Source organism: Tachysurus vachellii, chromosome 6 (assembly GCF_030014155.1).
Source record: "Tachysurus vachellii isolate PV-2020 chromosome 6, HZAU_Pvac_v1, whole genome shotgun sequence".
NCBI classification, from domain to species: Eukaryota; Metazoa; Chordata; class Actinopteri; order Siluriformes; family Bagridae; genus Tachysurus; species Tachysurus vachellii.
Window position 1 is genome coordinate 32,444,658 of NC_083465.1, and position 26,424 is coordinate 32,471,081.

At 41.6% G+C, this 26,424-nt stretch overlaps 1 protein-coding gene across 1 annotated transcript in view; it reads right to left on the reverse strand.

The window, feature by feature from the left end:
* Window positions 1-2,432: 2,432 nt before the first annotated feature.
* The window catches only part of LOC132847773 (uncharacterized), a 34,060-nt gene continuing 10,068 nt past the window's right edge, over window positions 2,433-26,424 (reverse strand). The window contains exons 21-31 of the mRNA XM_060873311.1: window positions 26,085-26,232; window positions 25,859-25,980; window positions 25,096-25,157; window positions 24,888-24,995; window positions 24,547-24,725; window positions 24,246-24,367; window positions 24,083-24,144; window positions 22,980-23,259; window positions 22,579-22,672; window positions 3,466-4,379; window positions 2,433-3,056 (exon numbers count right to left, since the gene is read on the reverse strand). Coding sequence (XP_060729294.1) covers window positions 2,433-3,056; window positions 3,466-4,379; window positions 22,579-22,672; window positions 22,980-23,259; window positions 24,083-24,144; window positions 24,246-24,367; window positions 24,547-24,725; window positions 24,888-24,995; window positions 25,096-25,157; window positions 25,859-25,980; window positions 26,085-26,232 — 2,715 coding nt within the window. The remainder of the gene's footprint in view (window positions 3,057-3,465; window positions 4,380-22,578; window positions 22,673-22,979; window positions 23,260-24,082; window positions 24,145-24,245; window positions 24,368-24,546; window positions 24,726-24,887; window positions 24,996-25,095; window positions 25,158-25,858; window positions 25,981-26,084; window positions 26,233-26,424) is intronic.

Genomic DNA, 26,424 nt, shown 5'->3' on the forward strand with positions numbered 1-26,424 from the left:
GTGGTGCTACATGTAATAACAACACGAATAGATAATGTCTTTCCAGTGTGTGGATGATTAAATTTTTTGCACTCATGGGTATACGAGCACTGGGCACAACTGCCACATCTATAGTTACCATCTGGCATACTAAGAAAATGCATTATGGATTGCGGACATATATCATTTTTAACGAGGAGGTCTTTTAAGTTAGGGGCATGCTTAAAAATAAGCTTAGGTTTTTCTGGGAATATTCTGATTAGTTTAGGGTCCGAATCAATAATGTGCCAATGTTTGTAAACAGATTTTCTAAATTCTGATACAAGTGGGGAATATTTTTGCAACATAAAGGGGACTTGTTTGGATTTCTAGTGCGCTTATTTGATCGAAGACACTCATCTTGTGTTAACTGATCAAAATGTTTTTTAGCCAAATCAACCCAATCTTGTTTATACCCTCTATTGAGGAATCTTTTTGTCAAGTCTGCAGCCTGCTTTGAATAAGATGTATTATCACTGCATATTCTACGTACACGATTAAACTGACTGGAAGACTTATGACCAACGGTCTGGGATGAAAACTATCCCCATGCAATATAGTGTTTCAATCCATGGGCTTGCGAAAAAGATCAGTTTTTATGGTCGTACCATCTTTATATACCTGAATATCCAGGAAACTGATGCAATGTTGATCATATTCCAAAGTAAATTTCAAATGTTCATTAAAGGAGTTCAGATACTCATGGAAGCCCATTAATTCATCTAATGTGCAATCAGTAATCAGAAAAATATCATCAATAAATTGTTTGTAGAATAAGATCTTAGAATCGAATGGATTTCTCTGATGCAGCACAAATTGATTTTCAAAAAGATCCATATATAAGCAGGCATAGTTAGGGGCCATTTTACTTCCCATAGCAGTGCCTTTCTTTTGTATATAAAACTCATCCTGAAAACGAAAAAAGTTATTGGTAAGTGTAATGATGGCTCGTGATGCCGAGGATCCATTTGCAAGCTTTATTAACACACACGTAGTACAACAGGCAAGGGTCAAAACCAGCAAACAGCAATGTAGGAGAGACAGAAATCGTAGTCGGAATACAGGCAGAAAGTAAGGGCAGGTGGCAAACAATCAACAAACAGGGAAAACAGAAGAAAGTAATAAACTGGGAAATCACAGGAAAGAGAATGCTCAGACTGACAGCCGTGGCAAATCGAGACTTTGCACTGAGGTCAAGTTCAAGTGTAACTTTATAGGAAGTGGGTGATTGGCAGCAGGTGGCAGTGTAATCAGTCGAGAGGTGCAATTAGGTGAGAGGATTATGGGAGATGCAGTCCGGAAACTGTTAGTACTCGGGGAAGTTTCCCTCTGGAGGCGATCGGAGACAATGTCTTCGGGTAGGCCGTAGAACCGAAATACGTAGTTGCAGAGGGTTTCAGCTGTTTCAAATGCCGTGGGAAGTTTCTGGAGTGGAATCAGACGGCAAGCTTTGGAGAAATGGTCATCACGGTGAGGATCACGGTGCAGCCGTCGGATTTAGGCAGGTCGGTGACAAAGTCGACGGCTATGTGGAACCAGGGTCATTGTGGGATAGGTAAGGGCTGCAGCAGGCCCGCCGGGAGATGTGAGGTTTTGGAGGCGTTACATACGGCACAGTTCTTGACGAAGTTCCTTGCATCTTCAGCTAGCGAGGGCCAGCAAAATTTATTCTGTGCAAGGTGAATGGTGGCTGTAGTGCCGGGATGACCGGAGCTCGGCGAGGTGTGCAGCAGTTCAAGGAGGGCGGAACGTAGGTCTTCGGGCACATACGTCTTGGTGGGAGGACAGTCCCCAGGAGGCAGAGACAGTGCATTAGCTTGGGAGATCTCTGTCATAATGTCCCACTGAACAGGGGCGACGACCTGGGTTTCAGGGATGATGGTTTCCGTAATAGTGTCCTGGTTCAGCTCATTGTACAGACGAGACAGTGCGTCAGCTTTAGTGTTTTTGGATCCTGGTCTGTAAGTGACAGTAAACTGGAAATGGGTAAAAAACATGGCCCATCGTGCTTGGCGGGGGTTCATTCGTTTGGCGGAGCGTAAATATTCCAGATTTTTGGTGTCAGTGAGGACTATAAACGGGTGTTGAGTGCCCTCTAGCCAGTGCCGCCACTGACTTCATGGCCAATAATTCGCTGTTCCCCACATCATAGTTGCGCTCCATGGGCGAGAGTTTTCTGGAAAAGTACGCACACGGATACATCTTATTAGCCGGACCCTGATGCTGAGAAAGAACTGCCCCGATTCCGGTATTGGAGGCATCAACGTCGACGATAAACGGCCGGGTAGGATCAGGGTGATGGAGAATGGGAGCCGTGGTGAACCTCTCCTTCAGTAGCTGGAAGGCCCTGATGGCCTCAGGTGACCAGGTGAGATGAGACGGTGCCTTTTTGGTCATGGACATGAGAGGTGCAGCTATAGTGCTGAACCCACGGATGAAGCGGCGGTAAAAGTTCGCAAACCCAGGAAACGTTGCAATTCCTTGATGGTTTGAGGTTGCGGCCAGTTCACCACCGCTTGTATCTTTGAATCGTCCATGGCGACCCCCTCGGTGGAGATGACGTAGCCCAAGGATGATGTTGAGGTCTTATGGCACAGATCCAGCTTCGTGAAGTACTTGGCTTTGCAAAGTTGTTCTAGGGCCGATGGCACAAGGGGGAGAGGGTAGCGAAACTTCACGGTGATGTCATTCAAAGCGCGATAGTCAATGCATGGTCGAAGCCCTCCGTCCTTTTTTTTCACAAAGAAGAACCCCAACGATGCTGGAGACACAGAATGTCGGATGAAGCCCTTCTTTAACTCCTCCTCAATATACTTATTGATAGCCTTGGATTCAGGTTGTGACAGTGGGAAAATCCTCGCCTTAGGTGGAGTGGTATTGGGCAGGAGCTCAATACAGCAGTCCCCAGGTCGATGTGGTGGAAGCTCGGTGGCTTTGACCTTGCTGAAGGCTTCTGCGAGGTCGTGATATCCAGCAGGGAGACCTGGACCAACAGGAGTGGTAACCGCTGAGTTAATTTGGAGGCATGTCTTAGAGGGCTGGTAGTGTTGAGAGCAGGCTTCGTCCCAGTTAATGATTCATGGCTCTCTCCATGAGATGACCGGATTATGGAGTTTCAGCCATGGCAGTCCTAAGATGAGGGGGTGGCGAGGAGAGGTTACAACGTGGAACCGGATAAGCTCACTGTGTCGTGCACCCACTTGTAATGTGACATCCCCGGTGCTGAATCTTATGCACCCTTTTCCGAGAGGTCGGCCAAATATTGCTTCCACTGCCAAGGGGGGAATACATTTGATCAGTGGGATCGCGTTCCGTTTAACAAACTCCTCTGGAATGAAAGAGGAAGTCAACAAGCACCACAAGATTAATGTCTCTTCCCTGCACCTTTAGCCGAACATCAAACTTAGTGCAGTTTTAAGAACGAGAGGAGAAGACTTTCAAACTCACCAGAGTGTTTCGCTTGTTGGGTGGTCTGGTGGGACAGGTAGCCAGCAGATGTCCGGGTTCACCACAGTACAGGCAGAGTTGGCGACGGAAGCGTCTCGCTTTCTCCTCTGATGTGAGGTGAGCGGATCCGAGTGGCATGGGCTCTGTATTCTCAGTCGGTGGCCTTCGCGTGGGCGTTCGATGGGCTCTCTTCAAGTTGTCTATCTGGATGGACAGTTCTATGAACGCAGATAGGTCCCTCCCCTCGTCATGACAGGCGAGTTCGGTCTGTAGCTCACGGTTCAGTCCCTTGCGGTATGGGAGATTGAGGGGTCTCTCTTCCCAGCTTGCCTGAGCTGCAAGGGTTCGAAAGGTGAGGGCATAATCCGCCGCGGTGTGATCTCCCTGGGAAATATTCAGTAATCGCTCCTCTGCACTCTCTCCTCCAGCGGGGTGCTTGAACATGCTGTGCATCTGGATGAGGAAGTGGCTGAAGGAAGGAAACGCGGTCCCATCCTCCTTCCATACCGCAGTGGCCCACTCTAAAGCCCTCCCGGTAAGGAGCGAGCACACCAAGGCTATTCGGCTAGGGTAGAGAGAGGGTTGTTGTGTGACAAAGAGCACACACTGCATCAGGAAGCCCTTGCACTTCTCCGGGTCTCCGTTGAACTTGTCCGGGAAGGCGAGCCATGGGTTAGCGGCCGAGGAGATCGCATAGGCGGTTGTAGGTGACGACAGCGGCAGCATTGGGTTTGGTGCCGCAGAGATGCTTTGCAACATGTGCAGCACTGCAATGAGTTCTCTCGTGAGTGAGGTAAGCCGAGTTAAATGCTGGTACTGGCCGGCGATCTGCTGGGCTTGGGCGGATAGCTCCGTAGCGAGTAGCTGCTGGATCGGTAGACGGCAAAGTCTTCTGTAATGATGGCTCGTGATGCCTAGGATCCATGTATGAACAAACTCGTAGTACAACAGGCAAGGGTCAAAACCAGCAAACACAGCAATGTAGGAGAGACAGAAATTGTAGTCAGAATACAGGCAGAAAGTCAGGGCAGGCGGCTCGTCTATTGTCTTATACTTTGAGAGACTCTCTCCGCACTGCTCTCCAAACTAAAAAACATCATGGATTTGATAAACTGGTCTCTCAACGCAATTGACACCATCTTCTCGACGAGAAGCTTGGGTTCGGGGGAACCTGACTGCCCTGCCGGAACGTTCGCAGCTGGATATACGATGGAAGCGTGGGAGAGGTGGCGGGTCATGTGTCTGGCGGCTCTTTCTGTGGAGGACATTGAAGATATCTACCTATTTGGAACATGATAACAGGAGTTCTGCTGATTGGATTAGGCATTGCCCTGGTTTATCGAGAAAATCAGAAAACGGTGACAGCTGTCCAAAACCTCCTAAGGCTGCCCGTCATGATTGACGCAGTGGGCGAGCGGTCAGCACTGAGGCTGGGACTATTAACTGCAATATGGAATACATCACGGTGAGGCTCACTGCTTTGGATACTGTTAACATCATGGAGAAGCTCACTGCTTTGGAAAGAAAAATGGATCGATTTGGAGACCAGAACGGACTAATAGAGTAGTCGTGTAAATTGGAATGCATCTACTCGCCCCAAGACCAAACAATCCCAATGTTATCTGCTTTCGGCTCCCCTCAAGGCCGCTGCTGGAACAACAATTCCCCTGGAAGAGCACTGCAGCGAGCATCTTGCGTTCCTTCCCCCATTTCCACAGACACCTGCTGATTGTTGACTCTGTCTGGGACCCGATCAAGGCTGTCTCCATGGCAACTTGCTGTGTATCGCTATGACAAACTTGCGGCCTGAGGCACCGAGATTTGATACCGGGAGCAACGACTCTCCAGGCGTACACACTTATTACATAAACGTGTGTTTATGGCGTGCTTATGTTGCTGGGGTGTTTTTCCTGTTCCCACACTGTACTCCCCACCGGAGCATAGTCTGGGGGTTGTTTTTTTCTCCTCCCTTCCCTCATGTTATGCTGTATTTCTTTTCAATTCCCAGTCTTCCTGTCCTGTCCCCCCTTGTCATATTGTGTGTGTACTGTATGTATGGACAGGTTGATGGCTAATTTCACGGTACCTGTGACCAGTGACAATAAAGGCTACTACTACTGCTTAGGAGGAATAAATGTCGATCTTTTCTTAAAACGGCTATGGGACAAGTCACTAAGGGCAGAAGTAGCAGATGAATGGATTTGGTCCAAAGAGGAAACACTCCTTGTTAAACTCTCTCTTATATCAGAATGGAAAAACTCCCTCAATCTGAGATTATGAAAAAACTTCTGGAAATCAAGAGTCTCAAAGTCATTAGTGTGGGTGGTTGGGACAAAATTCAGTCCTTTACTTAAGGCGGGCGTACAAGCCTCAGACAAAGTTTTTTCAGTAAGATTAATTACCGTACTCTCCTGCTGGTCTGAATACGAGGCTGTCTGCGACCTTTTTCGCTGACTTCCGATCAGTCGGTTTAATCGTGTATGTAGAATATGCAGCGATAATACATCTTATTCAAAGCAGGCTGCAGACTTGACAAAAAGATTCCTCAATAGAGGGTATAAACAAGATTGGGTTGATTTGGCCAAAAAACATTTTGATCAGTTAACACAAGATGAGTGTCTTCGATCAAATAAGCACACTAGAAATCCAAACAAGTCCCCTTTATGTTTCATGAAATATTCCCCACTTGTATCAGAATTTAGAAAATCTGTTTACAAACATTGGCACATTATTGATTTGGACCCTAAACTAATCAGAATATTCCCAGAAAAAACTAACCTTATTTTTAAGCGTGCCCCTAACTTAAAAGACCTCCTTTGTTAAAAATGATATACGTCCGCAATCCATAACGGCTTTTGTTAGTATGCCAGATGGTAACTATAGATGTGGCAGTTGTGCCCAGTGCTCGTATACCCATAAGTGCAAAAACTTTAATCATCCACACACTTGCAAGACATTATCTATTCGTGGTGTTATTACATGTAGCACCACACGTTATTTATTTAATTTGCTGCCCGTGTGGCTTAGCATATGTGGGCAAAACAACAAGAGCACTTCGGACTAGAATTAGTGAGCACAGAAGTACTATTAGAACAGGGGATGAACGTAGTCCTGTTGCCGCTCACTTTCACTTCCTCACACATTGTTGATCAGAGAGCTCAGACTGACTAGGCCTGATAGCACTGAGTCCGGTTACTTTTACTAAGTTTATGATTACAATAAACTTCTTTTCTTGTTTACACTTTGACTCAGGTGTGGCCATTTATATGTTAGTCATATATTACCCTAAAACTATTACAACATCTGGGGCCTACAACCTCGCCTACGTATGTCTTATGACACCAATTGTAATATTTTGCAAGGCTTAATACTTTACTGTGGTTATAGTATTGTAAGGAGTGATACTTTAATTATTTTTACTAAGATTTTCACAACAATAGATATGACAAAGATTGCACTGTGCAAACAGGAGGACAGCGAGACAGTTGCGCAATATCTCCATCGCCTCACTAAAATACACAACATGCACAGCGGCCTCATTCCCCCAACTGATATTTGTGAGGGGGTAGTGACCACGTACGAGGCACACTTGAGAAACAGTTTCATGAATGGACTGATCCCAGGAATATCTGACAAGGTTAAAAACCTATGCATCACTTGGGACACTGGAAAGCTGAGCCTAATCAAACAACATGCTCTGCATGCAGAAAAGCTGCTCATGCAAAACAAGCAGGAGCAGGAAAAGAAGAAAGAAGCACAAACACACAAAGTTCAGCTGACAGTGATGCAAGCTGTGGTGAGGTCTCGAACACATCGAGGAAGAGGGTGATATCGAGAAAGTGGCAGAAGAGGAAAAGGGGGAGACAGTGGATGTTTTATTTGCGGACAAGATCACTGGGCAAAGGAATGCCCTAAGAGACATGATGAGGAAAGTGCATGACCATCAATATCTCAGGTCGAGGAGGTCAGTCCTGAAGGGATGGGTTAGTCAAAATCTTTGATGCTTTGCAATGAAAAAGAAATGCTTCAGCTAACTTCTGATTCCGACTTAAATGTTAAAGTTTTGAATGCTATTGATTTTCTTGAAAAGAAACATTCTCCACAGGGCACATATGCAAAGTACAGTTTAGATGCCTATAAGCACATGACACAGTGCACACATTGAATGTAGACGGGACAGACCTTGTGTTTTAGTAGATTCTGCTGCAGGAATCTCTGTGATCAAATTACATGAGTTGAGTGAGATGCATAAAATGAGTGTTAGATCCCTGAATTCAGTTGGAGCGTCTGGGATTATCGTGAAAGAAACATTTCCAGCACCCTTAAGGTGTGTTGGGGATAACCAACAGTCGTTGACATTTTCTTTTCTGCTATCTGAATGCTGCCTGATTAATCTGATGGGCAGGGATTTGATTTGTAATTTGGGAATAAACCTAATTAGCACCCCAAACGAATTGAAAGTGTGTACAAGTCAAACAGTTGAACTTCAGGGCGGTAAGTGGGACCCCAGAACTCTGTATGTGTATGAGTGGAAACTCAGCACCTCCTCTGTGAATTCAGTGAATCAAGCTCTCATAGATAAGGCCAATGCTGCTACTAACACTACACACACACAATACATGAACACACATGATCTGCACTGCACAGCTCACACACAAATAAGGGACTTGGAAAAAAAGGGTTTGAGAACCGCAAGCAAAGCAGATGTTTTATTGTTGAAGAATTTGTATTAGGACAGATTACTATAGAAGTGAGTCTTTGTAGAATACATGTAAGGCCAGGGAAGACACACCCATTCACTATGGAAAATTTCTGAGTCTCTATCAAAAGCTGAAAAAGAGAAGTGGGACGATTTAGGAAAGTGGACACTAAAATGTGTGAAAACTGGTGATTGGAAACCCAGTTCAGATCCCACGGTGTTGTACAGTGAATAAACTAAAGCCTATTGTAATGTCTTCGAGCTGTATAGCCTTGGCTGACAGAATAATAATTTGAGATAACGCCACAAGCAAACACAGATGTGCTAAAAGCAATGGCAGTTACCACGCATTTCTGTAGATGATCCCCATTAAAACGCAGTTCTTAAGGAACTCTGAGCAAACATGATGTGGGATTGTGCACCGGTGCAAGTAGAACCCCAAATTTGATTACAGGCCTTGTAAAGTGCAGTATCCTTAATTTTGGTTTGCATTATATATTAATGGAAAATCACATTGTGAATATACAACCATTTATAATAAAGCTTGAAAGTTGCAAAATAGCAAAATTATAAAATAGCAGGTGAAATTCCTATGACAGCTGATATCAGAACAAGCTAAAAGTATAGAAGAAAACAGAGTTGCAGATATACAAAACAATCCAAAGCCTAAAATAAAGAAACAACTAATGTCATGTTTAGGCATGTGTTCTTATTGTAGGACATAATACATAATTATGCAGTCCTCAAGGCTCCCTTGAGTGCAATAGCTCATGGGAAGGGTCTATACAGGCCCACAGTGCACTTAGTAGGACATCTGAAAAAGAAAAGGCCTTTGTCAGAGGTGAAACTAGCCTTACAATCCACACCCAGATTAGATACACCAGGTCCAAACTAAGTTATTCACACATAGTAGATGGGGAAAAAGGGGGTGTATGACATCAGTATTATGGAAAAATCATTAAGGAAAATAAAGACCAGTAGACTATTTTTTTAACTAAACTGGATGCAGTGGGACTGCCTAAGTATTTAAGATCTGTAGGAACAGCTAAAAAGCAATCAATGCTTCAATGTACATCAATGACATTGTAGAATACAGCTAAATTACCCTATTCACACTATTTTATTTGAACTGCCAAATGTTGTACGACACAGTATTGTACTAAACTCTGCAACTCTTCTTTCAAAGAAGTTGATGGAGAACATCACAACCGTGTAACAGTTGTAAATCAAATTTGCAGGTCTGATTTGCAGGAGACACCATCATTGAATCCAGACCTTGAGCTGTTTTTAAATGGATCAGCCTTCAGAAACTAGAAAACAGGCCGTAGCTGTTTAAGATATGCAGCAGTCGCACAATATGAAATAGTGAAAGCTTAATCATTACCAGGAAACCTCTCTGAGGTAAATCAAACAAGAATTAACACATTCATTGCACAGCCTCCTCCTAAATTAAACTACACACACTGTTTTGTAGGAACAGGAAACATACCATTAGGTAATATCGCCAGCCAGAGATGCACTCACTTATATTACCCATATTCGGATGACAGGACCTGCCCATAGGCAGAGTGTTCCCTTACTCATCCATCTGACACTGGCACACTACTCGGGGCTGATGATTGGTACTGGGTCTGTGGTCAAAACCTGTATTTGGCCTTACCCCATAACTGGAAAGGAGTATGTACTTTAACAAGGTTTAAGTACCCTGGTGTGGTCATACTTCACTCACACTCACCAATAAAGCGACCCAAAAGTGATGTTTCTGATGATGATTTTCCCCTGTCAGAGCATAGACTAAAAAGTAAATTCTTTGATTCCTTCTTCCCACAATATGGGATGACTCAGGTATGGAATCAACTAGAAGTCACACATTATCGGCTTGCCACTTATATTAACTCCACTAATTGGGCAGCCGAAGGTATCAAACAAGAACTTGCTGCCCTTAAATTGACTACAACACAAAATAGAATGGCCTTAGATATTCTATTAGCTAAAGAGGGAGGGGTATGTGCCATGATAGATCGACGTTGCACCTTCATTCCCTCTAATGATGACGACCATGGGTCTATCTCTGATGCACTACATGATATCGCGTGGCGGCTGGACGTGTTTTTACATCAATGAAAGGTGGTGTTCTGATGTAACTGTGTTAAAGAAGATGTGCTGTCCAGATCTTGAAACACTCTTTGTTAACTGCAAATTGTTCTATTCGACGCGGGAGTTTTGCTCGTTCATCATGGTGAGTGTTTACATCCCTCCGCAAGCGCACGTGAGCTCGCGTGGCCAAATACACACTGGAAAAGGAGATCAGAGTGGCAAAGAGGAATTATTCCGAAAAACTATGGATTCAGGTTTCCTCTAATGACTCAGCTTCAGTGTGGAAAGGTCTGAAAGCCATCACCAACTACACGACACCATCCCCCCCGTTCTGTGGTGAATCAACAACTGGCAGACGACCTGAATGAGTTCTACTGCAGGATTGAAAAAGCCCAATTCTCACCATCTGTAACCCCCTACGCACCCACTCCTACAATTGTGTCAGGTCTTCAGGAAGATCAAGAAGGCCCAGACGGCGTTTCACCAGCCTGTCTGAAAGCCTGTGCTGATCAGCTGGCCCCCATCTTCACACAGATCTTCAACGCATCACTGGAGCTTGTGAAGTCCCCTCATGCTTCAAAAACTCCACTATCATTCCCGTCCTAAAGAAATCCAAAATTACTGGACTTAATGACTACAGACCTTTGGCTCTAACATCTGTGGCCATGATATCATTTGAAAGACTGGTTTTGGCTTACCTGAAGGACATCACTGGACCCTTACTGGACCCTCTGCAGTTTGCCTACAGAGCAAACAGGTCTGTGAATGATGCAGTCAATATGGGACTGCATTATGTTCTGCAGCATCTGGACAGACCAGGGACTTATGTGAGGATCCTGTTTGTGGACTTTAGCTCTGCCTTTAACACCATCATCCCATCACTCCTTCAGCCCAAATTAACCCAGCTCTCTGTGCCCTCCTCTGTCTGTATGTGGATCACCAGCTTTCTGACAGACAGGCATCAGCTAGTGCGACTGGGGAAACTCAAAACCCGCACCATCAGCACTGGCGCCCCCCAGGGCTGTGTCCTCTCCCCACTGCTCCACTCCCTGTACACGAATGACTGCGCCTCTAATGACCCCTCTGTCAAGCTCCTGAAGTTTGCAGATGACACCACACTGATCGGCCTCATCCAGGACGGTGACGAATCTGCTTACAGACTGGAGGTTGAACAGCTGGCTGTCTGGTGCAGTCTTAACAACCTGGAGCTGAACAAACTCAAGACAGTGAGATGAAAGTGAACTTCAGGAGAAACCCCCCTGCTCTCCCCCCACTTACCATCATGGATCATGGATCCCCCCACATACCATCATCCAGAGCAGTGGAGTCATTCAGATTCCTGGGAACCACAATCTCCCAGGGCCTGAAGTGGGACATTCACATTGACTCCATTGTGAAAAAGGCCCAGCAGAGGTTGTACTTCCTTCACCAGCTGAGGAAGTTCAACCTCTTCTGAAACAGTTCTACACTGCAATCATTGAATCCATCCTCTGCACTTCAGTGGCTGTTTGGTTCAGCTCAGCCACCAAATTTGACCTCTGCTGCAAAGTGAACCATTGAACCATTGACTGCTGAGTGAACCATTGGCACAACTCTCCCCACTCTACAAGATCTGTACTTCTCCAGAGTAATCAAAAAGGCAAAGTCAATCACTCTGGACCCCTCACATCCAGCAGACTCACTCTTTAAACTGTTGCCATCTGGTCGACGCTACAGAGCCCTGAGAACCAGAACGACCAGACATAGGAACAGATTCTTCCCTCAGGCAATCCATCTGATGAACACTTAACACACATGGAACAGACAACACTTCATTGCACATTTCAAACTTGCACATTTTGTACTATGTATACTTCAATTGCACATTTCATACTTGCACATTTGTACATACAAATTTTCTATACTGTTTACTTCAATTGCACATTTCCCAATTGCACATTTGTACATACAAATTGTATATATAGTATACTTCAATTGCACATTTTCATGTTTGCACATTTGTACATACAAATTGCCTATATTCATCCATCCATCCATTTTCTTCCGCTTATCCGGAACCGGGTTGCGGGGGCAGCAGTCTAAGCAGGGACGCCCAGACTTCAGTCTCCCCAGACACTTCCTCCAGCTTTTCCGGGGGAATACCGAGGCGTTCCCAGGCCAGCCGAGAGACATAGTCCCTCCAGCGTGTCCTAGGTCTTCCCCGGGGCCTCCTCCCGGTTGGACATGCCTGGAACACCTCCCCAGGGAGGTGTCCAGGAGGCATCTGGAACAGATGCCCGAGCCACCTCAGCTGACTCCTCTCGATGTGGAGGAGCAGGGACTCTACTCTGAGCTCCTCACCCTATCTCTAAGGGAGCGCCCAGCCACCCAAGGAGGAAACTCATTTTGGCCGCCTGTATCGGGGATCTTGTCCTTTCGGTCATGACCCAAAGCTCATGACCATAGATTGGAGTAGGAATGTAGATCGACTGGTAAATAGAGAGCTGTGATCAGGAGACAAGATTGTGATAAGCTTGATCAGGAGACAAGCATGCAGTGATTTTGAGCCAATGATTGATGATGTTTTGCTTTTACATATCTTCTTTACTTGAGTTCTGTCTATAAAATCTTGATATAATCAATGATTGTGGCCCTTCATCTCTCATGCTATATGCGGAGTGTATAATAAATTGTGAAACCTTTTTTACTTTTGCCTGTGTCTACCAGTGTTATACTTTATACTTTAAATCTCTCAAACCTCAAAACTTCCACGACAATATTCAGTCTGTTCTTTGACTGACAAATTAAGCATTAAGCTTAATCTATTCAGTTCTTCAAGCTCAACAAGGGCAATTTTAAGTCTGTTTAAAGATCGAGTCATAACTATTTGTACTGATTTACAATATGCTTTTGGTGTACAGATGTGGCCTTTTAAAAAGACCGCCGGCATTCTGCGAGACTCTATCGAAGGGGGGTCAAATTGTTCAGCGCAGGAAATACAAAACCTGTAGAGGGCAGTCGGGTTTCATGTAGGCTGACGAGTCGACAATATTATTTTCTTTTGCCGGTTACATAAACAGTCACATCTGCAACTATCTCCGCTGTCACGGCTGGCTTTTTGGTACCGCTCAATGCAACTTTGGATTACCTCAGGTGTGTTATGTGTGGTGTGTTACGAAAAAAATGCTTCTGTTGGTTTGTTGATGGTAAACATCATTGTTGATGGGGTTATTAGCGATAGTTTATCAGTATTGCAGCAAATAGTTTGTTTTGTATTTCCAAATCGCTTTTAAATATGAATAAAGAGTGTTATTTGGTGTAATTAGTGGTTTGTTTTTTATATATTATGGTGTAGTAGAGGATATGGCAAACAGCTCATCCTGAATGAAATCCCTCATTCCATATCTAAAGCATTTTGAGCGCAATATAAATGTATCATATTGTTATTCTTATTATATATGAATAATAAGCTAATTGATTTAATTTAATTAGCTACATTTAAACAAAACATTTGTTAAAAAAATGTTTTTTATAATTTTTTGTTTAAATGTAGCTAAAATAAATTGATTGCGACCACTTACCTTAAATAAATTTAGTAAATTGAATGAATAATTTTTTTCAGTGTGTGTTGTAAGATCTGTAAAGTGTTATCAGTCAATACATATCTGTTTTAGTTTTCTATATCGTGTTTAAGTCATTATTTATATATTTTATAAAATACAATGTTATCTAAATCCAATATGTGATGCTGAGGTATTTCTTTTATTAAAAATAAGCTCCAGTTCATGTTCTCTAAACAATAAACACTGTTTAACACATGACTTTTAATCTGATTATTTGCATTGAGCATATCGCAATATAGAGGTTGTTCTTATGTAGTTATGTACTAATTTAGCATTTTCTATCTGATTATTTGCCATTGAGGCATATCACAATAGAGAGATTAGCAACCTGCGCGGCACAGATCGATTGACACATGAGATCAATGTAACGCGAGAGTGATAAGCTTTGGAATGGCTCTAGCGGAACTTTGATGTCATAGATTGATTTGTCTGCGCAGTGCTGCATGCAGTAAAATACATGTAAACAATACGCCTGTTTCATTACGTTCAGGCCGAATACAGATGCCCCTACACGGTTCTAGACCTTTTTTAGGGTGGCTTCAGCTCCCCTGTGTGTGATCTCAGCCACCCTAAAACTATAAGGATAATTTTTACTTTCATAAATAAACAATAAAAATTACGTTAAAATGCAGGACATGTCTTCGATGGGAAAGAAAATTATTTATCAGTTTGATCCAAGAGCGATTTTTTTTACTTTGCTTTTACGCGCGTGCGTTGTAGTCTTTCAAAAGTGCGTCTTCAGCTGTCTGCTTTATTTGAACGGAGAAGTACAGGTACGCGCAGCGTGCACGCGCAGTCAGAGCTGGAGGCGTTTATCTATAACGTTAATCGGCGGCAAAGACGCAAAGATGCAAAGACGGCAACCAAAAGCAGTGAAATTTCACTATTCTTATTACCAGAGTTGTCATATAATATATAATATAAAACTCTTCTTTTAAATTCTCTCTGAGGGCTAAAACCCCCTAAAGATGAAATCCTAGAACCGCCCCTGCCCTACACTCGTAATATATTCATTTATATAAAAAAAAGGCATCACCCTCATGTCCATGTGTGCACGTTTAAATGCTATTTACTGCATAACTTATAAACATTCATCTGAAATACCCTATAACATAAAAAATGGGTCGATGTTGCATAACTTAATTTGACATATGTTGATCTAACCAACTTAAATTTACAGCAATAAGTGGAAAGTTCCTGATATCAAAAATATGGTTACTACTAGAAATCACACTCTTAATATTTACATTTTAAGTATTGAAAACTGAATACTTGATATCAAAAATCCATATCATGTGAATGTATAAAAGCTAAAATGCTTTTATAGTATGCATTAGAGCAATACTTGATCCCTGATGGTTATTATTTACTGAGGAATGTGCATTCATATTGACCTGGCATTATGCTCATTCCAATGTAAATCCATTGGTTTCCATATTGCATTAACGTTGTTGTAACCTTGAGAGACTTTAAACATTGTCATTTAGGAGTGCTATCACGCTACTTTTTGTACTGGTCCACTTTTTTTTTCACTTTTCATGGCCAGATGGATAACTCCACTTCATATTGTCATCTACACAGCAGGGGCGATTCTAGGGTCAGAGCATTAGGGGTGCTGAGCTCCTTTTCAGGGGTGCTGAAGCTAAGGTTATGATCAAAAGGCACACCGAGGCGTGTCATTTTAAATGTCTTTATTATTCATTCATTCATTCATTTTCTACCGCTTATCCGAACTACCTCGGGTCACGGGGAGCCTGTGCCTATCTCAGGCGTCATCGGGCATCAAGGCAGGATACACCCTGGACGGAGTGCCAACCCATCGCAGGGCACACACACACTCTCATTCACTCACACAATCACACACTAGGGACAATTTTCCAGAGATGCCAATCAACCTACCATGCATGTCTTTGGACCGGGGAGGAAACCGGAGCTGTCTTTATTATTATTATTATTATTATTATTATTATTATTATTATTATTATTTTTATTATTATTATTGGGCTTTTAACTTTTTATTAAATGACAAATTCCTTTCACAAGATCATTATGGACTGTCTCTCACCTGATTCTGTCTTTTTTCTTTTAAAGAACTGTCGTATGTCTGTTGCTCACTGGCAGGCCACACACACAGACACACACACACACACAGAGAGAAAGAGAGAGAGAGAGAGAGAGAGAGAGTAATGCTAGGAGTTCAGGAGTTAAGCCTGGTTCAGGTTAAATCCTCTGTGTGTGAGGAATGAATAAATACAGCAAAGTGAGTGTTTTCACACATACTGGTGGTATACAGTGATATTTCGTTTATTTTCACTCTGGTCCAAACGCCGGCTTCCATGTTTCCAAAAGACGCACGTGACGTCATGTTTACATGACTCCCGATTGTTAAAATGAGTATCAAATTAACGATAAACTTTACCAACAGAGACACACGTACACACTACACAGGTACGCAGTTTATTTGTCGCGCTGCTGTTTTTGTTTCACGCTCTAGCAGTTAATAAACAGAACTGCATGCGTCTTTCCGGCGCTACTTCTCTCCGTTTATGACTATGGACGAGTCACTCACGTCCTGTGCTACTCCACAGTGGCGGCAACCCGTTGGACTAAAATATTAATAAAAATAATAAACATTTTAGGGGTGCTGAGCTCCTTTTTAGCCTCGCCCATGCTACACAGTAAACATTAACACACGCTGTAAAACGAGGCAGGGGAGGCGGGGCCTTCGTAATTTGCGGGGCCCTACGCAACTTGCGTATAGGGCCGATCGGCTCTGAATGGGTCGATATTGCATATAAGTTGCATACTTAACCCTCCTGCAGAATCTAGCCATGGGGGTCACAGTCCAGTGACTTCTGTGCCGGTCCCAAGCCCGGATAAATAGAGAGGGTTGCGTCAGGAAGGGCATCGGCATAAAACATTGCCAAATCTAACCATGCGAATTGTCAGTAAGAATTTCATACCGGATCGGTCGAGGCCCGGGTTAACAACAACCGCCATCGGCGCCGTTGACCTACAGGGCGCCGGTGGAAATTGGGCTACTGTTGGTCGAAGAAGTAGAGGAGGGAGGAGAGTGCACAGACAGAGAGAGAAGAGGAAAGGTAAGAGTGTAGGACTGAGAATAGGGACTCTGAATGTTGGTACTATGACAGGGAAAGGTAGAGAGCTGGCTGATATGATGGAGAGAAGGAAGGTGGATATACTGTGTGTACAGGAGACCAAGTGGAAGGGTAGCAAGGCTCGTAGTATAGGAGCAGGATTCAAGCTGTTTTATTATGGTGTGGATAGTAAGAGAAATGGGGTAGGTGTGGTCCTGAAGGAGGAGTTTGTGAGGAATGTTCTGGAGGTGAAGAGAGTGTCAGACAGGGTGTTGAGTCTGAAGTTAGAGATTGAAGGGGTGAGGTTGAATGTTGTTAGTGGTTATGCCCCGCAGGTAGGTTGTGAGTTAGAGGAGAAAGAGAGATTCTGGTGTGAATTCGATGAGGTGATTGAGAGTATTCCCAAGGGTGAGAGAGTGGTGATAGGAGCGGATTTTAATGGACATGTTGGTGAGGGGAACACAGGTGATGAGGAGGTGATGGGCAAGTTTGGAGTTAAGGAAAGGAACCTTGAAGGACAGATGGTAGTAGACTTTGCTAAGAGGATGGACATGGCTGTGGTTAACACTTATTTTCAGAAGAGGGAGGAACATAGAGTGACTTACAAGAGTGGAGGTAGGAGAACACAGGTAGACTACATCCTTTGTAGAAGAGGCAATCTGAAAGAGATTAGTGACTGTAAAGTGGTAGTGGGAGAGAGTGTAGCCAGACAGCATAGGATGGTGGTGTGTAGGATGACTCTGATGGTCTGTAAGAGGAAGAGGTCAAAGATAGAGAAGAAAACTAAGTGGTGGAAGCTGAAAAAGGAGGAATGTTGTGAGGATTTTAGACAGAAGTTGAGGCAGGCTCTGGGTGGTCAGGTAGTGCTGCCAGATGACTGGGAAACTACAGCAGAAGTGATCAGGGAGACAGGGAGAAAGGTGCTGGGTGTGTCATCTGGAAGGAGGAAAGACGATAAGGAGACTTGGTGGTGGAATGAGGAAGTTCAGGATAGTATCCAGAGGAAGAGATTAGCCAAGAAGAAGTTTGATATGGACAGGACTGAAGAGAATAGACACGAATACAAGGAGTTACAGCACAGAGTGAAGAGGGAGGTGTCTAAGGCCAAGCAGAAGGCATATGACGAGTTGTACACTAGGTTAGACACTAGAGAAGGAGAGAAGGACTTGTACAGGTTAACTAGACAGAGGGATCGGGATGGGAAGGATGTGCAGCAAGTTAGAATTATTAAGGATAGAGATGGAAGAGTGCTCACAAGTGAGGAGAGTGTACAGAGGAGATGGAAGGAATACTTTGAGGAGCTGATGAATGAGGAAAATCAGAGGGAAAAAAGAGTAGAAGGGGTGAACTCTGTGGAACAGGAAGTAGATAAGATTAGAAAGGATGAAGTCAGGAAGGCTTTGAAGAGGATGAAAAGTGGAAAGGCAGTTGGTCCTGACGACATCCCGGTAGAGGTCTGGAAGTGTCTTGGAGAGGCAGCAGTGAAATTTTTAACTAGTTTGTTCAACAGGGTTTTAGAAAGTGAGAGGATGCCTGAGGAATGGAGAAGGAGTGTGTTAGTGCCGATCTTTAAGAATAAGGGTGACGTGCAGAGTTGCAGCAACTATAGGGGGATAAAGTTGATGAGCCATACAATGAAGTTGTGGGAAAGAGTAGTGGAAGCTAGGTTAAGGAAGGTGGTGGAAATTTGTGAGCAGCAGTATGGCTTCATGCCCAGAAAGAGCACAACAGATGCAATTTTTGCTCTGAGAATGTTGATGGAGAAGTATAGGGATGGTCAGAGGGAGTTGCACTGTGTGTTTGTAGACTTAGAGAAAGCGTATGACAGGGTGCCAAGAGAAGAGTTGTGGTACTGTATGAGGAAGTCAGGAGTAGCAGAGAAGTATGTCAGAGTGGTGCAGGACATGTATGAGAGGAGCAGGACAGTGGTGAGGTGTGCTGTAGGTCAGACAGAGGAGTTCACAGTGGAGGTGGGACTGCATCAGGGATCGGCTCTGAGCCCCTTCCTGTTTGCTATAGTGATGGACCAGTTGTCAGAGGAGGTCAGACAGGAGTCTCCTTGGACGATGATGTTTGCAGATGACATTGTGATCTGTAGTGAGAACAGGGAGCAGGTGGAGGAAAACCTGGAGAGGTGGAGGTTTGCGCTGGAGAGAAGAGGAATGAAAGTCAGTCGTAGTAAGACTGAGTACATGTGTGTGAATGAAAGGGAGGGAAGTGGAACAGTAAGGTTACAGGGTGAAGAGGTGAAGAAGGTACAGGAGTTTAAGTACTTGGGGTCAACAGTCCAGAGTAATGGAGAGAGTGGGAAAGAAGTAAAGAAGCGAGTGCAGGCAGGTTGGAGTGGGTGGAGAAAGGTGTCAGGAGTTCTGTGTGATAGGAAAATATCAGCAAGAATCAAGGGGAAGGTGTACAGGACAGTGGTGAGACCGGCCATGCTGTATGGTTTAGAGACAGTGTCACTGAAGAAGAGACAGGAGTCGGAGCTAGAGGTAGCCGAACTGAAGATGTTGAGGTTTTCTTTGGGAGTGACAAGATTGGACAGGATTAGGAACGAGTACATCAGAGGGACAGCCCATGTTGGACGTTTGGGGGACAAAGTTAGGGAGGCAAGATTAAGATGGTTTGGACATGTTCAGAGGAGGGAGAGTGAGTATATTGGTAGGAGAATGTTGGACATGGAGCTGCCAGGCAGGAGGCAAAGAGGAAGGCAAAAGAGGAGGTATATGGATGTAATTAATGAGGATTTGAAGCTAGTGGGTGCAAGTGTTGAGGATGCAGAAGATAGGGTTAGGTGGAGAGAGATGATTCGCTGTGGCGACCCCTGAAGGGAAAAGCCGAAAGAAGAAGAAGAAGAACCCTCCTGCAGACCTCGTCTGAATTCCTATACAAATTAGGAGCGCTGAGTCAACTTGACCTTGTCTGTTTTGACTGCTTATAAAAAATGAAGTATATCCATATGATAGCCTTTTTTTCACCTTTTTTGTCTAACTTGTTTACAACATATTAACATATATTTTGCAATAAAAATTGTAATATTTGGTATAATAAACCTCATTAATATGCAAAAATTCCTCATTTTCTAGTAAAAAAAACCCCCAGAAATTTTGAATTATTTTCAGTAGAGGCACAAAAGTTAATGCATAATTACAGGCTGGTATATTTCAAAGCCAGGAGATTGTTTTGAAACCATTTTGACCATTTTTAATGTCAGTAAATAATAAATAATAATAATAATAATAATAATAATAATAATAATAACAAATTGAATAACATGGTTTAGGCTTGTTAAGTACAAATTTACAGAACATCGATCAATACAGAACACAGCAGTGTCTTAATGAAATTAAAATTAGCCAGTTTTTGTGCACCTGTAAATGTACAAAACGAATGCAATACAGAAGGCAATGCAAATAAATGATTTTAGAGATATTTCTATAAATATCTCTAAAATAAATGATTAAAGTAACTTAATAAAATCTCTTAATGTCACTTATGTTATGTTATGCCTAACTTGAACTGTGATTTCCTTTATATTTTACATTGCTATTATTTGAGTAAATGTAGGCAACATATAATAATAATAAGAAGAAGAACAAATGTTAATTTAAAAAATCCCATATCCAACGGTGTTTCATACGTCTTTATAATTATATTTTATTGTGGATGTTTTCTCACAATTCTGATGTAATGTGAAGTAAAATAAAAAATCTAATTTTTTAAAATGTAAATTAATAATATAAACATATTATACAATCTTAAAAAACTTTTGAGTGTTTAAGAGAAACAGGGTTCTTATGCGCCACCTGGTGGATATTCTGTGAAGCGAAACACATTAAGGTGACTGCTAAGATAGTCCCCCCGAACAGAAGTGCGGGAAGCCGCGGCAAACTGCGGCAAGAATTGCAGAATGCCGCGGGAAAAGACGTTCGTTCTTAAAGGCCACATCTGTAGCTCACATTTTAGTATCATGGTAAATATTTTTTTTTAATTTTGCACATGGTTTTAAATCTGCTGATTCTAAGCCCATGTCACATGCTAAACTGGTTTCTGATCTTTTTGAAGCCTCAGTGCTACCTAAATATCAAGCTGTCATTAAGGTCAAAGGTCACAAACCAGGTGATCCTGAAAAAGCATATGGTAACACTCTAGTTGATGGAGCAGACAAATGGGCTGCCAAAAATTGCACACCTTTGCCATTTGTGCACAAAAACAGCCACAGTCTGTTTGTCTATTTACACACACTTTGACTCCACTAGATTTTGACAACACTCTTCTCCAAACACAGGCTATGAAACAAGACCTTTGTTTTGGTCTTCTGAGATCTGTTTATCCTAATACAAGGACAGAATGATTCTCTGTCCTCAAGGCCACATTGCACTCCACTGCTCTATCTTTACATTTCCCTTGCATCACTTTCATGATAATTCAAATGCCACATGATGAGAGGTGATTAAGAACATAAACAAACATTTGACGTTTTTCCAACCACTTGGACTAAAGCTAATCCTGGTGTTTCCTATTCAGATAACCTGGAGTTGATTGTCAGTGATTTCACTCAAGCAATAAATGAAAAATTGAACAGTGTGCATGCTAAAGTCTCTGCTTCTGTCATTCTACTCACGTAGCAACCAACTAATTTTCACATACACATATAGGAAGCTATGTATTAGCTTTTACACGTCTGGTAGTCTGACGAGGACCAGATCATTCCTAGACACTGATTATATTAACTAGACTAACAGCCATTACTTGAGTAAATAATGGTTCACCAATAACCAAGCACTCACAATGATTCAGTGAAACTTGTTTGTTTGTTTGTTTGTTTCTTTTTATTTTTTGAGTGTATGTGCTAAATTCTTCCCTAATTTAAAGTCCTTTGTGTGACTACACCACATCTGATATGCCAAAAGGTTTTTATTAAAACGACCGGCAGATGTTAGTGAGGAAACAGTGACAAAAAAGGCAAAAACAAGTGAAGAGAAAAGCGATGAAGAAAATTAAGCAAAATTAATGTAAAGAAAACAGAAATCGTAGCATTTAAGTTCAGTTAAGAGAATTTCAGTTAATTTCGTTAATTTTAGTGAAGTTTAGTTAAGTTCCATTTAATTGTAAAGTAGCATTAAGAGTGTACAGTAGCGAGTAAGTGAACGAAAGTGAAAGTGTAATTCCTCCTAACGCCTGTTTAATCCTCCCTCGACCTCCGTGCGCATCTTCCGTAAAGTAAAACCAGTTTATTTTTTTTAACATTCTCTTTTATTACAGTATGTTTTTATACAATATTTGTCATTTATAAATACAGGTACTGTACATTTTTCATATTCAAAACACATAATTAAAACAACTGGAGTGGAATTTTGCGAGCTGGAACGGATTAATGGGATTTCAATTAATTTAAATGGGGAAAATTGCTTTGAGAAACGAGCAATTTGAGATACGAGCAAGGTCACGGAACGAATTAAACTCGTATCTCGAGGTATTACTGTAATTTAAAAAGTGTAATGAATTGAAAAATAAAAACTGGTAAAAAATGTATACCAAAACAGGCGTGGTAACAAATCATATTTTCATAAGCTTAAATTACAATCAAACTGTTCTTAATAAAGTGTGTTGTGTGTTGTGTATTCATTGTGTATTGTGTTGTGTGTATTGTAGGACTGTCTTCTGTTGTAGCGCCTCCTTAAACCAGCACAGCAGCCACACAGCAGACACTGAGATACAGAGATAAGGGGGTAAATGAAAAAAGGGGAATACAGGAGAGATTTTGATTCATTCTTCATGAATTGATGTACAGTTAAATGAAAATGGTTTAAATTTTAGAAATGACTATATTAGTCGGTGTATGTACCTATAATTAAATTACATGAAACTACATATAAGAAGTATAGAAGTATATATACACATATGTATATGTATATGTATATATATATATATATATATATATATATATATATATATATATATATATATATATATATCCTAAATTTAGTGTTTATAAGAGATCTTGGTGACACTTACACAGAGTAGAATCCAGCAGGGTATGAGAATAATGACTATACTGCAGGGGATAATGATGCCCAGGATCCATGCAGAATTTCCACCAGTGGTGGTGTTCTGTGCTTGGACTGTGGGCCTCAGGACTACGTGGACAGGGGGGTCTGTTTGAGCAGCAGGAGTAGTGAGGGTCGACAGACCGCTAATGTTGAGTACTGCATCTAGAAATCCACTTGGTGTCCACTTGGTGTCACCTTCCACAAAGACGTATACTGAATTAGCCTCAATTTCTGTACCATTATACCTGAAGAAAAAGAAACCCATTCTGATTTGTGTCTCAAATGTCCAAATGTCCCAATCAGTTCTAAATAAATTAACTCTGGTGTCCTGTGCAATGTGGCTTTAGCAGTCAAAACGTACTGGCTGATTTACTGAAGTGTTTAAAATTTACACCTCTACACTGACTTCCACTGATAAAGCACCTCCGATGTACCTTTCGATGATCTTCGAGAAAAACTTTAACATGTCCTTTCTGACAGTGCCTTGAGGGCACTGTGACTCATGCATCTGACTCATCTGCCTTGACTTGACTCATCTATGATTCTACAAACCAGTTTACAATTACAAGGATGACCCAAACATCTACCTCCTAGTGTATTCCAGCTGTCATGGTGAAAATGTTGTAATTCAAATAATACAGTAATTGAAATAGTTGCCAGTGTTTGCAGTGCTGATATCTGAGTACACAGATCAGAGATAAAAGATCTTTTTTTTTTTTTATCTTGGGCAGTATTATTCCCAGGTGCCATTCCTGCATCTTGCAATATAATCAGAAACCATGTAAAAATAGAATCAGGCAATTATTTGAATTTATTTTCTCACTAATACCACTGCTGAAACCATGAAATCCTTAAATCCATGATCCTCAAATCCATACTCAATTCAAACTGCTTGTAAGAAATCCTCTAAAACCTTACACAGTTTTAACACAGCTTCATGTAATGGGTCCAGCACATAATAATTTCCTAAAGCAGTATTATAGAGGTAACTTAAAGACAATGTTCACAATGAATAATTCTGGTTCAAAAATAAGGTAGTTGTAAAAAAAAAAAAAAAAAGTTACTTACGTGTAGTTTGCTTGTGGGAAGACAAAAGGAGTAGCATTTTTATCACTCAAAATATTGTTCAGCTAAAAACGTAAAATGGGGTCATAAAATGAACATGGTCAAAGTCAATTTTATTTTACTGTACAATGTAATTTTGGGACAAAGAAAAATGGCCTACACATACCAAGCTGTTGATTGTGTTTTGGATTAAATTATTTGTCTCATTTCTCAGCTGAATATCCTGGTAGATGGTTACATTGGTAATTTCAAATGCAAAGCTAATGATGTATGAGTTGTTGTCAATTTCTGAAAGCAAAATAATCCATGATAAAAATCCATGACTTCTGATTTTGTATTAAATATTTTAGAAATATTATGTTTGGGAAGATTACCCAATGGGCTTTCATAGAAAACTAATTATAGAAAATAGAATACAGTACATTTTTACTTCAATTTAAATACAAATTAATTAAAAGGAGACTCACTCTGATAGGTTATATTCTGAATGCTCACAGGATCATTCAGTTTCGGTTCTAAGATGTGTCGCACTGTTCTGACATTTGAGGCCAAAAAAGCATTAGCAGCACTGAGAACATCAGCCTCACTGGGCACTCTGGACAAGTTCTTAAATACTAGACGAATGTATATCAGGACATTCCCCAACCTGATGAAACAGAAAAAATGTAATAATACACGAAGATTGGAAAGAACATAAAAACAGTAGTTAAAACACACAATAAAATAATCCTCACTTATAAGAAAATAAGCAGGGGGCTAACATGAATTGTGAAAGGACACTGATTAAAATTAATACCAGGACACTTACATAGGTGTGCTTTGTGCTTTAAGCTCATTCAGGAAAGATGCTGGTATTTTAGTGTCTCCATCTTGGAAGTGATATGTCATGTCACTATTAACCTGGTTTCCTGAACTCCTATTAGCAGTAGAAGACAAAAGTCACAATACAATTGACTTTACAATAAGAATTAACACACTGTTCTGTAAGAGTGGAAAGAACACTGCTGTGATCTTACGTGAAGAGAGAGCTCTGGGGTTCGAACGGTTTGGCAGCAGGTTCATTTAGAAGTGTGTTTGACTGGAGAAGGAAAGATAATTTATCATTTTTTATGTGTCATCAGAGAAGATACCTTTGTACTGTTTCTGTAACCATGTATTGTTTTAGATGATTTTTTTTTTCCTTTTTTTTTCAAGTGAATATACAGACATGATCTAACCATCCCTTCATTCCCTAAACTGCTTGATCCAGCACCAGAGTGAGCAGAGAGACCAACACCTCCCTGTCTCTTTCATACATCATACATTTTAAACACAGAAAGGTTAGAGTCACTACCTGTACTTCTCCCACTGACCACAGGAGTCACTGTCACCTGAGATCTGAACTGCTTTGCATCCCTGAGGGAATTCACTTAATTTATGTCCCTACTTATGGAATATGTTTAACGTCTGCTATTGCAAAGTCTTTCTAATGTTTCTGTGAGACATATCTGATGCTTTTAAATTCCCCCATTGCAGTCCTCTATTCGATTATTGTTTATTATCCTGTTGCAGATTTCTGTGCAGTTTTAATTATTGTATCTACATTTTGTTGTATTTTGACCTTTCCCTGATTACTTACCCCACTGTGAGTCTGTACTTCCTTAGTTAACCCTGGGTTGATCTGTTGGCTTTTAGTCTATTTGATTTTTAAACTGTTTTTATTCATCTGTGCAACAGGATCAAACATTATTTCTAGACATATGTCAGAATGTCATTAAGCACATGGTGATGTACACTTACAGCATTGTTGATGATGCTTATCACTGTGTTGTAGGTATCATTCCTGATATCAGGGTTCTGTGACATGCTGATGTTACTGACATTGAATCTGAATTTTACAGCATAGCAAGTGTCTGAAATTTCTGTGGAACAAATCAGATAACTTTGAAATGCTGATAAAGAAGTCATAGAGATGTGACCATGATTTGTGTAGTACATATTTGTGTTATAGGTGAAACAATCATACTCTCATAGGTGAAGTTCAGCACTTTTACAGAGTCAGTGAGGTTTGTGAGTCGAGCACTCAGAAGAGTCTGGATTACACTGAGGACCAAACTCTCACTGGGAACAGGAGAGGAGGAATTGAAGACCATCGTGGTCTGAACCACAGCTGAACCAGATCTGATAAAAATAAAGCATTATGGTGATTATTTTTTACAGTCAGACTGCAAATTTAATTCTCTGTTAAATTCAAATGTTCGAAAGAATATTATTAATTATTTATAAATGAACAGACTTCACAAACAGAGGGTAAGAACACACTGACCAAATGCAAACTTCTGAAATTAATATCAGGACACTTACAT